At 42.7% G+C, this 12,366-nt stretch overlaps 1 protein-coding gene across 1 annotated transcript in view; it reads left to right on the top strand.

The window, feature by feature from the left end:
* The window catches only part of LOC121850050 (slit homolog 2 protein-like), a 47,840-nt gene extending 41,593 nt beyond the window's left edge, over window positions 1-6,247 (top strand). The window contains exon 4 of the mRNA XM_042340065.1: window positions 6,172-6,247. Coding sequence (XP_042195999.1) covers window positions 6,172-6,247 — 76 coding nt within the window. The remainder of the gene's footprint in view (window positions 1-6,171) is intronic.
* Window positions 6,248-12,366: the final 6,119 nt, after the last annotated feature.

The raw sequence follows: 12,366 nt of genomic DNA on the forward strand, positions 1-12,366 counted from the left end.
GAGAATGTAACACAACGCTTCCCAGGATTTACTGTAAAGTGTAGTGACTGTGTATTTTATAGGCTTTATATCTGTCAGCTTCTCCTTGGCCTGTAAATCAAATCACAAGTAAATTGGTTGCGCTTTTCCTTATTTCATATCATTGCAATCCTAATTTTAGTTCTTTGCATGACTCAGTGTTTAAATGGTGCTCTGGTAATAAGCAACACAAATCCATAAGCTGCCAGGTTGGATGCTGTTCTATGGTGAGGTAGCTGAGACAGTGGCAAAAGCAATTACAGTTGACCTCAGAGTATATGGGGTCAGGAGAGAAAAATCAGCCATAGGTGGGGAGAGGAGTCCTACTCCTGATTGCTATCAGTGATGACTCTCCCCCACTTTCTGGAAAGCATATGAGTGCTCTGAGCAAAATGAGGTTCAGTTTTGATTCTGCTCTGAAGCACTGAATAGCCTGCCAATGCTCACCCTTCAGTCTCACATATGAAGAATAACAACAACTTGCATTTATATAGCGCCCCTCACCAGGACAGCGTCCCAGAGTGTTTGACAATGGCGGAGCACGACACTGAGGCCGGGGGAGGGCCATAGGCATGGTTGGATAGGAAGGTCTTCAGGTCCCACCTGAAGTTGGGGAGTATGCGGAGATCAGCTGGATCCTGTGCATGGTGGAGCTGGGGAGATTGGCAGAGAGGGCATTTGAGAAGTCGAGTCGGGAGGTGACAAATGCAAGAACTAATGTTTCAGCTGCATCTGGGGTATGGTATGGTACAGTTGGAGGCTAGCAATGTGTTGGAGGTGGAGGAAGGAGGTCCTGGTCAGGGTCCAGATGTGGGGAAGGAAGGACAGCTGTGGATCGGAACCTGATGCCTAGGTGGTGCACTGGTCTGGTAAGTCTTAGGGATAGGCAGGGAGGTTGAGGCGGTCAGAGCCGTGGGATACAAGATGTTGACAGGAGCCAATGAGTATGGCTTCCATTTTGTCAAAATTAAGTTGTAGGAAGTTTTCGCTCATCCAGACCACCAGACAAGCTGAGAGACCGTCGGGGAACCTGGAGTCGCAGCTAGAGGAGGAGAAGTAGATTTGTGTGCCATCCCCATACATGTGGAAGTTTACCCCTGATCTGCAGCTGACAACAACAACAACTTGCATTTATATAGTGCCCTCCACACAGGTTAGCATCTCAGAGTGCTAAACAGTGGCGGAACCTGACATCACCGAGAGGGAGCATATAAATGAGGAAGAGGATGGGGCCAAGGATGGAGCCCTGGTGTACACGATGGGTGACTGGGTGGGGGCAGGAAAAGAAACTGAGGCAGATAAAGTGAATAGTGAGTTGGGTGAAGCACCAGAATGGGAGACATGCTGGAAGTACAAATTGAAATCGAGCAAAGCTGGATTTATAACCTTTGTGAAAAATGGCACTTGTTTTGAATCTTGCTGGCAGAGCTCGTAAATTGTTCACTTGTGAGATAAATCTGGCGATGCAACACTGCTAGGAAGACATTTTTGATTTGCAGCAAGAACGATTGTTTGGGAACAATCCTGAAACTGCTTCATCATAGCTGTGCATCTGGCCAGCTTAATCGTGCTCCAACCACCTCTCTGTGGGAGCAGTTTAGGGCTGATGTAATCTTGTTAAAGGAATTGCATTACTTGGTAGCCATCCTTTTGGGATGACCAGAGGAATCTTTATCCCAGACTGCTGCAGATCCACAAGTCATCTTCCCAAACAGCTGAAGTCTCCACTGGAGCAATGTGAAGGAAGACATTCCTAAATGCTTCTGTGTTGTCCATGATAACTCCAGAACCAAAGAACCCTGGGGCTCCTGCTGTGTCCTACAGATCCTGCAAACAGAAGAAGATAATCTTCCGATGGCCATTCTTAAAGTAAATGCTAATCCTAAAGCACTTCCTTTGGGGATAGGGTGGGAATTGAGGGGATGGGGTGTACTAATCATTGGAATTACATGAACAACAAGTAAATTAATGTACTTCATGGTGTTGCTTTCAATAGTTCAACTGATTCCCTGAGTGTTGCTGTACTGAATAGATCTGGATGGAAGGTATTCTTGGTCTTTGACCTTCAGGAGAATAATCCTCCTTGCATCCAGAAGTAGGAACCGACCTTTCATTGTTCCCACCTCTTCACCATACATTATTGCCGCTTAAAGTTCCCATGTGCTGCACCCTGGGGTATGTTACTCACCCATTGTTAACTCTGTCAGTCTTTCATTGAAATCACGAATCACATAAATGATAGAACAGGCTATGATAGTGCTTGCTCCAAAATTGGAGCAATCTCATTTAATCCCAATTACCTGCTCTTTTCCTGTACTTTTCAGTACCTTCTTCAAATACTTATCCATATTCCTTTTTAAATGGTTATGGTTTGAAATTCAGTAGCCAATTGTGGCAAAGAATTCTAATAACGCCTTTGCATTTTAAAAAAATCACCTAACCTCCCCCTTCATTTTCAGTGGTAATCTTGAGTTTATGGAATTATCGATAGGTTTGTGCTGTGGGCCAAAACTTTTAAGAAACTTGGTTTTATTGAACCCCAAACACATTTCCCACCAGACATCCACAATCAACGGATTGAGAAGATAGCATCTCATCGCAGCTGAACTAAGGGTTGAGTGTACTTCACACTGTACAACACATCACCTAGGATGAGAGACTGTAACCAAAGAAAAACTAAGTTTTGTTTATGCTCATTGAAAGCAATGTTAACATTGATATTGCTCACAAAAACATCATTCTGATTTAGACAGAACATATTAACTGAAGGGAGTTTCAATTAAAAAAAACACATGCTCTCTATCATTCCACTGAGAAAGTACAAGGAAAATAAATTAGTTCTATTATTTGAGAAATTATCAAATGGAATAAGATCATCTGAATGGGAAGATTAATTAGTATCACTGTCACCCCATAAATTAAGAAAGACAATGAGGGACAAAATATTCCAATTTGGAATGAACAATATGGTAAATTTCAAATGAAGGCCATTTGAGTGTGTTGAGCTTGTTGCACAATAATAATAATGATCCTTGCATTTGATATAACACCTTATCACGTCATTGAGATGTCTCAAAGCTCTTCACAGAATATATTGTACAGTATCAATTGCGCACAGCAGTGACTCACAAACTTTTGTGCATTGAATGTGGAGTGGAGGGATACCAGTCTGAATTTTTCGTCTATCTTTGCTCAATTTCTCCTCTGATCTCAGTTTGTAGTGGGCCAGTGGAACGTCAGTATAAGCTAGTAGATTGTCCAACCTTCACAAACGTTTGCCTGAGGTTGGCAGTGAGATCCGATTGAGGCAGAGGGAGAAAATTAAACCTAAGAAATTAGATTATATGCGTTCTCACTAGTAGGACAACCGAGAAAGCTTTTGATGGATGAGAAGTGTGATACGTTACAATAGAATTTGTAATAAGTTAAAAGCAAATGTTTCTCAGTAAGATGGGAAATTATGATTTTCTATATAGTAATAGATAAATGGAGTTGATGGGGCCCTTCAATTAATGGAAATCTACCTCCATTGCCTCAGAAGAATCACAACAGTAGTTCAGATAAGGAAGATCCTCCAGCCCAGCTGGTCTCATCCCTCCAGAACACCTGGCCTAATGTTCTCCCATCATAGCATCAAACTGTCTGTTAAAATTAGTTCAGTGTTCAGGTCTGAACCAGGCAACTTCCTGGCAACCTGTTCCAGCCCTTAATTACCCTCTGGGTACGGAAGAACTTCTTGGTGTTTGTCCTGAAATTCTAAACTTATGTCCTCTTATTCTATTCTCTCGGTGCATCCGAAAGAATTGGATTTACTTGTTCAATCCCATTTGAAATATTTATACACCTCTATAACCTCTCAACTCAGATGTCTTCAGATGTTTCATTGAGGGAGGAAAGAGAACCTCTCTTTGTAGTTTTCTGCTTCCAGTAGCTGAGAACCTGTGTCTAATGTGAGCAAAAACTGATTAGGAATTCAGTTGGATTTTAATTTTACTTGAAACAAAAATGAGCTCAGAAGTGGTAAATTATGAAAAACTTTGGAAGAGTGTTCCCCTGGGAATTGGAGGAACTCAAATATTTTCTAACTCAATTAATTTTAAAAATCCCGTTCATATGACTGAGTTCTGAACGCACTATATATTAATATATAAGTCCATAAGAATTGATTTACATTAGTTCAAACTGTTGTGATGCCCTTTCATATTCACAAAGGATTTTCATTGCAGCTCTTAATCATTTAACCTTTCAGCTTGAACTTCTGCTGGTTCAATATATTATACAGGACAGGTGAGCTTGTAATAATAATAATAAATAATAATAATCCTTGCATTTGATATAGTGCTTTTCACGTCTTCTAGATGTCTCAAAGCGCTTCACAGAATAGACTGCAAAATGAATTGACTATTTGTGGGCAAAATGCGGCAGCAGATTGCGCACAGCAGCATCCCACGAACAGTCATGGATTGAACTGACCGAATTATTATTGTTTTTTTTCTTGAGGGATTATTGTCAACAATATTGATTATTGTGGAGTAAGGAAACTTGCCCAAGGTTTTGCCCTGCCGGGAAAGGCTTTTTTGTGTGACACAAATGGTTTTCTGTGACTTGTTGGTGATATTTTGTTCATCAAGGTCTAGTTGATTGGTTGGTGAATTTAGGAACGATGCTGTCAGAGTGATGGTCAGTTGTTTCTCTGTAAGTGTTTGTAAGAAAGCTCTCAGTGAGCTAGTTGAGTTTCTTACGGCCTGAATTGTGAAGTACATTACTCACTGCGTGGGCATTTGGTTCTTACTTGTCTTACTTACCTGCCTGTCCGACATCGAGTCCTGGACGAGAGACAACTTTCTTCAGCTCAACGTGCGAAAAACCGAGGCCCTCCTGATTGGCTCACGTCAGCGCCTCCGCACCTCAGGCGCTGACACCATCAGCATCCAAGGCTGCACTCTCCACCTCTCAAAGCCAGTCAGGAACCTCGGCGTTTTGTTCGACCCTGAGCTGTCCTTTCTCCCTCACATCCGCACCACAACTGGCACCGCCTTCCACCACCTCCGGAACATCGCCAGACTACGGCACTACCTCACCCCTCACGCTGCTGAAACCCTGGTTCACGCCTTTGTCACCTCAAGGCTGGACTATGGGAACTCTCTCCTCGCCGGCCTTCCCGCCACCTCCCTCCACAAGCTGCAGGTCATTCAGAACTCTGCAGCTCGTGTACTGTCCCGCACCAGGCTTCGGGACCACATCACTCCCACCCTCGCTCGCCTCCACTGGCTCCCCATCCCCCAGAGGATTGATTTCAAGATCCTCATCCTCACCTACAAGGCCATTCACGGCCTTGCTCCCTCCTACCTCTCCAACCTACTATCCCCCTACCTACCTGCCCGTACCCTCCGTTCCTCTGGCTCCGGTCTGCTCCACGTCCCCCGCCCCAACCGCCCTACCATCGGTGGTCGGGCCTTCAGCCTCTCAGCCCCCAGGCTCTGGAACTCCATCCCCCAGTGCCTTCGCCTTGCTTCCTCCCTTTCCTCCTTCAAGGCCGGTCTCAAAACCTTTCTCTTTGACCGTGCCTTCAGCTCCCCTCTCGACTCTCTTCCCCCTCCTCGCTCCCTCCCTTCCCTCCCCTCACCCTGACCATTTCCCCCCTCCTCGCCCCCTCCCTTCCCTCCCCTCACCCTGACCATTCCCCCCCCTGCTCGGGTCATGACCCAACTGTGCAGCGCCTTGGGACGTCCTCCTGACGTGAAAGGCGCTTTATAAATGGAATCTTGTTGTTGTCTTGTTGTCTTGTTACTTGATGTTGAAACATGAATGGATTTTGTACAGAGCAAATTTGTGAAGTGCACTATACTAGTGTCAGTTATGCTATTGTATATGATACATTACAGTGTTTGATGTCCTTTACAGGACAGCATGTATTGTAGGATCTTAGAATTACATTGGTGGATGTTAGTGCACATAGTGTCATGAATGAACATTTCACAAAATTGTGTGTAAGCGAGTTGGGCTCATCCAAAGAATAATTTGTGGTCTCATGCACAAAATAGTATAGATTACAGAGTTCAGCGGAACTGAATTTGAATTTGTGTGTTCAATGTGTGCCTTTGATTAATACAGTAGTTTTGATTCTAGTTGTCCATATTTGTTTCTTCTCAGGCGACTCAACAAGAATAAGCTGCAGATCCTCCCCGAGCTGCTGTTCCAAGGGACTCCAAAACTCTCCCGACTGTAAGTAATACAAGGATCATTGCTTTTCATTGCTTCATTGCTTTCAATCTATGTTTTTTGCAGCAGTACATGTCATGCGTTTTAGTTACCAAATTTTTTGGTGTGACACAAATAGTTTTCTGTGCCTTGTTGGTGATATTTTGTTCATCAAGGTCTAGTTGATTGGTTGGTGAACTTAGGAACGATGCTGTCAGAGTGATGGTCAGTTGTTTCGCTGTAAGTGTTTGTAAGAAAGCTCTGTGAGCTAGTTGAGTTTCTTACGGCCTGAATTGTGAAGTACATTACTCACTGCGTGGGCATTTGGTTCTTACTTGATGTTGAAACATGAATGGATTTTGCCCATTTGTAGAGTTCCACCTGTACAACAGTGTTTGGTGGCTATTGAGATGACTTTTTTTTTTATCTCCCACCCTTTGGCGATGACTCTTAAAGATGGGAGAAATGATAACAAATCACAATTGTGCGTAAATGAGATTTTGTGCAAATTCTTCTTTACCGTATCTCTTGTGCACTGCTCACAAGTTGGCACGTGTGACATTTTAAAAATATTTATTCTCCCCATTATTGGTATGCTTTTGAGTCACATGCTTTTGCGACTGAGTGGACAGGCTGCTTGATCTGTTTTGAAAGAAGGGTTGCGATACAGATGTTATCAATGGGAAGACAAAGACATTTAAGTTTTAGATCATGCCATTATGCAAATGCAAGGATTATTACTGTAATTAAAGAGTTGGTTTCTTACTTGTGGAAGTGCTTATGGTTAGAATAGTTTGACTGAGTCAGTTAAGTAGTCAGAGGACATTTTTATGCAGTGAGGAGCATAACCTAGCAATATGTGGTGCTCTGTGTGATAAGATTTAGTTATGTGATGTCAGCGTGGATCATAATAATAATCCTTGCGTTTGATGGCGCACTTTACACATCAGGAAGACATCTCAAAGTGCTTTACTGGATATGCTGTAAACTGTAGTGACTGTGTGTTTGTAAGCAAATGTGGCAGCAATACTCTACAAACAGCTGTGAAGCGAAATACCAATTTTATCAGTGGGAGATCAGGCAAGTTCATCACCCTTTGATGTTGATCAAAACCACAAGAAACCATGGTGTGATGTGGGATGTCTCCTTGAAAATAATAATAACAACAAATTCATTTGTATAGTGCCTTTCATTTCGGGAGGGCGTCCCAAAATGTGACAAGACAGACTCCAAAGAGTGCGATGGTGACCATTACCCTGACAATACTGCACACATTGTTTGAAAACTTTAATAAATAACATCAAAAGCTTTTTTTTAAAAAGTGGTCTTGGTGCAGATCCAGATATTAAAAACGTCCATCAATACACCTCCTGGAAGGAGACTGGAGTAACCACATGTTGCTGACGCATGTTTCATCTTGAAGTAATGTCTGAGAAATAAAGGTGTTTGGAAATAGTGATTTGTGATCTATTTAGATTACTTTGTCAGAAATCTTTCTCTTCCCACATCCCCACCCCATCTTTAAGAACAAAATCAGCTGCTGAAGGATCAGATAGACTGATCATCTATAAATATCTGGGTCTGTTTAAAAATTAGAGCTTGCTAGATCTCATCTGTGTCAGAATAAATCTAGTTGATAGGCCATTCTTGGAGATTCATCCCTTGAGTATTTGGTCCCTGGGTATCATTACTCTATTATTTTGCTGGATAATTTACTCCAACCAAACCTCGAGGCCTTCATTTGATTAATCACCTAAATGCAAGTTCAGTCATTGATCAGAAGTCTGGAATAGTTATGGGCTTGTTGATGGGCTGGCATTTGGTTTACATTTTGTCTGACTATTTCCTTTCTTTCTCTTTTCATGGGTCAGAAGGAGAGGTGGGGGGAGGGAAGGTAAAACTCTCCAAAGTCAGGAGCATAATCTAGATACATAGATGGAAAGGAGTACAGAATAGCCCAGAAACCTATTAAGTGACTTCGGGATATATATATTGTATATATATCTCCCTAACGATATAGATAGGTACACGTCTCTCCTATTTAGGCCCTTCCTAGGGTAAGAGCAAAAACAGCACCCCTCGCTGCCAAAGATGGCTAGCTAGTGAGGGAAAAGATTTACTCTTATGATACTCTTTTCAAAATTACTGGTGTGGACTCGATGGGCCACATTGCTTCATTCTGCGCTGTAGATTTCTATGTTTCAATACACTGGCCACAAAATCCAGCCTTGCTACCAGATATTACTGTTGAGTTCCGGTTGGAGTCAAAGTCATTGTTTCCCTCCAAGGGCCTGAGTTCTTTCCAAGGGCCTGTATTCAACTCCAGAGGCCAGACCGAAGATCTCAAAACAAAAGGGTGAAAAGATGGGGCTGCTCCAAAATAGAGTGAAGGGAGTTGGTGTTATTGCTTGGCTGGTGATTAGCCAAGGTTCTGTTTCTGGCCTCAGACCACAGCACAATGAACCTGGCCACTCAATTGTCTTTGATATCAGGCTTGGGGAAGAGTGTGGTTCTGTTTTAAAGTTTCATAAAGACATAGCTAAAGACTCATTTGCACAGATAATAATAATAATAATAATCCTTGCATTTGATATAGCGCTTTTCACGTCAGGAGGATGTCCCAAAGCGCTTCACAGAACACACTGTAAAGTGAATTGACTGTATATTTGTGGGCGAACGCGGCAGCCAATTGCGCACAGCGATGTCCCACAAATAGTCGTGATTGAAAATGAACAATTTATTATTGTTTTTGGTTTTGGAGGGATTATTATTAGGCTCTGTGTGGAGTAAGGAAACTTGCCCAAGGTTTCGCCCTCTGCCGGGAATTGAACTCAGGCCTCTCACTTGCAAAGCGAGTGCTCTAACCACTGAGCTACAGGACTCCACAATATACAGTACACCCATACACACAGCCCACACTTGTTCTCTCTTTGTTGTGTTTTGATCCACCGAAACTGACTTTATCCATGTAGGAGGTTGGGTGGCCAGGGGTAGCTTTTCCAGATTTTTAAATAATTCAGAATTCAATATGTTTATGTGTGTCTGTGTGTGTGTTGGGAGGGGAGTGGGGGAGCTCAGTGAGATTGTTATACATTAGAAAAACAGTTCTTTTGAAAACCGTAGCAATCAACTTGTGTTTTTGGAAGTTGTGAGGTTTGCGTTTGGAAGTGCAGGTCAACCCCGAGTGCAAAGTGCCACTTGGGAAGCAGCCAAGCTCCTAACAAGCTCCCATTAACTGCAACTGCACAGATTGTAAGCTCACTGTGCAGACTGTGTCAGCGCCTACTGAAGCTCCACGTCTGCTTCCAATTTTCCTCAAGATGTTCGAACTGCATTACTTCCTTCTCTCTAGGAATAAGCCAATCTTTGGCTCTAATGGCATATTGGATTTCCATGTGAGAGAGGCTGGCTCATATCATGGATGTGGAGAAAGGCTGAAGAAGGTGGATAAATGCATCCAAGTTCCCAGGAAAATGTGCATTCAGTCCTTTAAGATTCTTCCCACCACCTTGCCTTGCTCTCCATCGCTCTTGACTCCAGCCTACAGCTCGGGTGCAAACTGGTGACTGTCCAATGCCTTGACACATCATCCCATTATGAAAGGCACAATATAAATGCAAGCTGTTGATGTTGTCAGATTGGCTTTCTCAAATAACCAAATACATGTATTTTAGAGAAATCTGTGGGTGTATCTCATACATGTGCCTAGATTGGCAGCGAGAAAGTGGTTAGAATAGAATTGGCATCTACTGGCATGTTTCACACACGCTATATACACGCACGCATCAATTTCAAACAGCTTCCGGCAGAGCATCAGGGTCCCGCTAACACTGCTCCCATTGGAATTGGAACAAAATTGACTGATCTCAAAGTGATGGGGGCAGAGGCATGACTGGTTCAAATCCCTAGAAATCATCCTCAAGCTATATAAAGCCCTGGTCAGGCTGTACATTAAGTATTGCATACAGTTTCGGTTCCTCTGACATGAGGGAGCTGCCCAGCTGTAGGGAGAAGCAATGGGGATGATCCCTGATGTCAGAGGGGGCAATGATTAGACAAGCTAGGGTTCTTCAGTCTTGAAAGGAAATGTCTCAGAGGTGATCTAATGGAGGTGTAGATATTTTTTTAAACAGAATTTATAAACGCAGAACAATATTTTTGGAAGCACCAAGACAACAGAAGAGGACATGGGTTTAGAGTTGCAGAAGGCAATTTCAGGACAGACACCAGCAAGTATTGCTTTATTCAGAGAGTAGTTAATTTATTTACTCAGAGGGTAGGGAACACGGTACCAGGAAGGGTAGTTGAGGCCAGGACACTGGACTCATTTTTAAAAAAAACAGCTTGATGCCCTGATGGAAGGACAGCAGAATGGGTATTCTGGAGGGATGAGATCAAATAGGCTGAATCAGTCTTGTGATCTTGTGATTCCCAGTGTCAAACCTCTTTGTTGTAAAATGAACTTGTATGTAAACATTGGCTGTCGCCTGTGACGTCTGTAGCTGGTATTCTTATTCCTGAGTATCTGCTTCTTTGGACCCTATGATAGGATAATCTGATGCAACAGATTGCACCAAAGCTTCTCTTGGTATTTCTATAGTAAATATTGTATTTTCATTTGAACTAAAATAATCCTGTACATCAAACAGTCTTGGGATGTGTTTTCATGTGTTCATAATCCCGATGGGAATCATCATGGAGCTGTGATGGAGGATGAGGGAGGAATGGAATTGAAGCAAGGTGAGCTAATTCGCTTGCGATGCAGTCATTTCCCTGTGTCAGCGGAGCACAGTCCAAGTTCGTGGTACATCTTAAAAATAAAAACCCATTTTTTTAACTGCTGATTACATTTGCAGAAAACACGTCAGGAATTGGTCTGTTGTTTTCCTCACATGCTGGTGATGTTACTGGCTTTCTCTAAGCAATTTTTTTCCTTCCCTTTCCCACTCTGAGCACTTTTCCACTTGTTCTGTCGGTCGCCAGTTTCTGAAATGAATTCCCGTAAACTGACGAGTAAATTGTTGTTGGGACAAAAGATTATCAGAACTTTGAATCATAAAGAAAGCATGTATTAGATGTGTCTTCTGTACTCAGCACTAAGTGTAGTGGAGATGAAACAGAACAAGCGTCCTTTGTTTATTTGGCTGCACAGTCTCTTGTGAAGTCTGAGTTTACAGAGTTAACCGCAGTTTAAAGTGCATAAACATAATCGCTCCATGTATGTTGCAGAACAAATTATCTGACCACATGTTCCATGCTTGTCTGGTATTTCAAAGCTTCTGATGTAGGGAATGACTTTTTCTGATTCCCAAACACACGTGTCGCACAAGACTGATTGAAGTGGCCCTTCTCCTAATTACACGCAAATTATTGATAGTATCACAATGTGCATTACTTTCTCTTTTGTGAGTTCCATTGCTGGCTTCCTGCAGGGTTCTGCAATGAGTCAGGCTCTGGATCTGATATAAATTGCACATGAATGGGCTCCAAGCTGTAGAGTGAAACCTGAAGTTGTCTAGGTGAGAGGATGTTATGTTTTCATGACTGTGGGCACCTACATGTCGAATTAGCTCAAAGTGTCATGTGTGCTTTTCTTTTCCCTGCTCTGACTTTCTGATTTCCCACTTTCATTCCAGACAAGAGGGCTGCATTACAGCACCGAAAAGGCCATTCAGTCCACCAAGACTGCACTGGTGCTTTTCCTTGACATGAGTGAATCTAATGGCACTCTCCTGTTTGCTCGCCATTAGTTTTCCTATTGTATCTACTGCACAACACGAACAGAGATTTTAACTTCTAACCTTCTCATGCTATGTGTAGCCCATGTCCTCTGTGACACACTGAGATGAGTATTGGAGCAATGACACCGAAACCCATTGCTGAAATTTTTGTTTTGCATCCAATGGAAACAGAAATATGACAGCACAGCCAAATAGAATGGCTGAAATTCAACCAGGTGTTTCCTCTGGATGATCAGGTAAGGTCTGATACAGGATTTTAAAGGACTGTTTGACAGCTGACCACTTTATTGTTTTACTGTAACTTCCTCAAATGCAAATGCCGCTTCCTGCAACAATGAAGCTGGTAACTTTTCGTAGGCAGCAGATTATTCACTTTACAGGAAGGAAGTTTTGTGTGTAATTGCAA

This window comes from Callorhinchus milii, unplaced genomic scaffold (genome assembly GCF_018977255.1).
Source record: "Callorhinchus milii isolate IMCB2004 unplaced genomic scaffold, IMCB_Cmil_1.0 Scaffold13, whole genome shotgun sequence".
Taxonomy (NCBI): Eukaryota; Metazoa; Chordata; class Chondrichthyes; order Chimaeriformes; family Callorhinchidae; genus Callorhinchus; species Callorhinchus milii.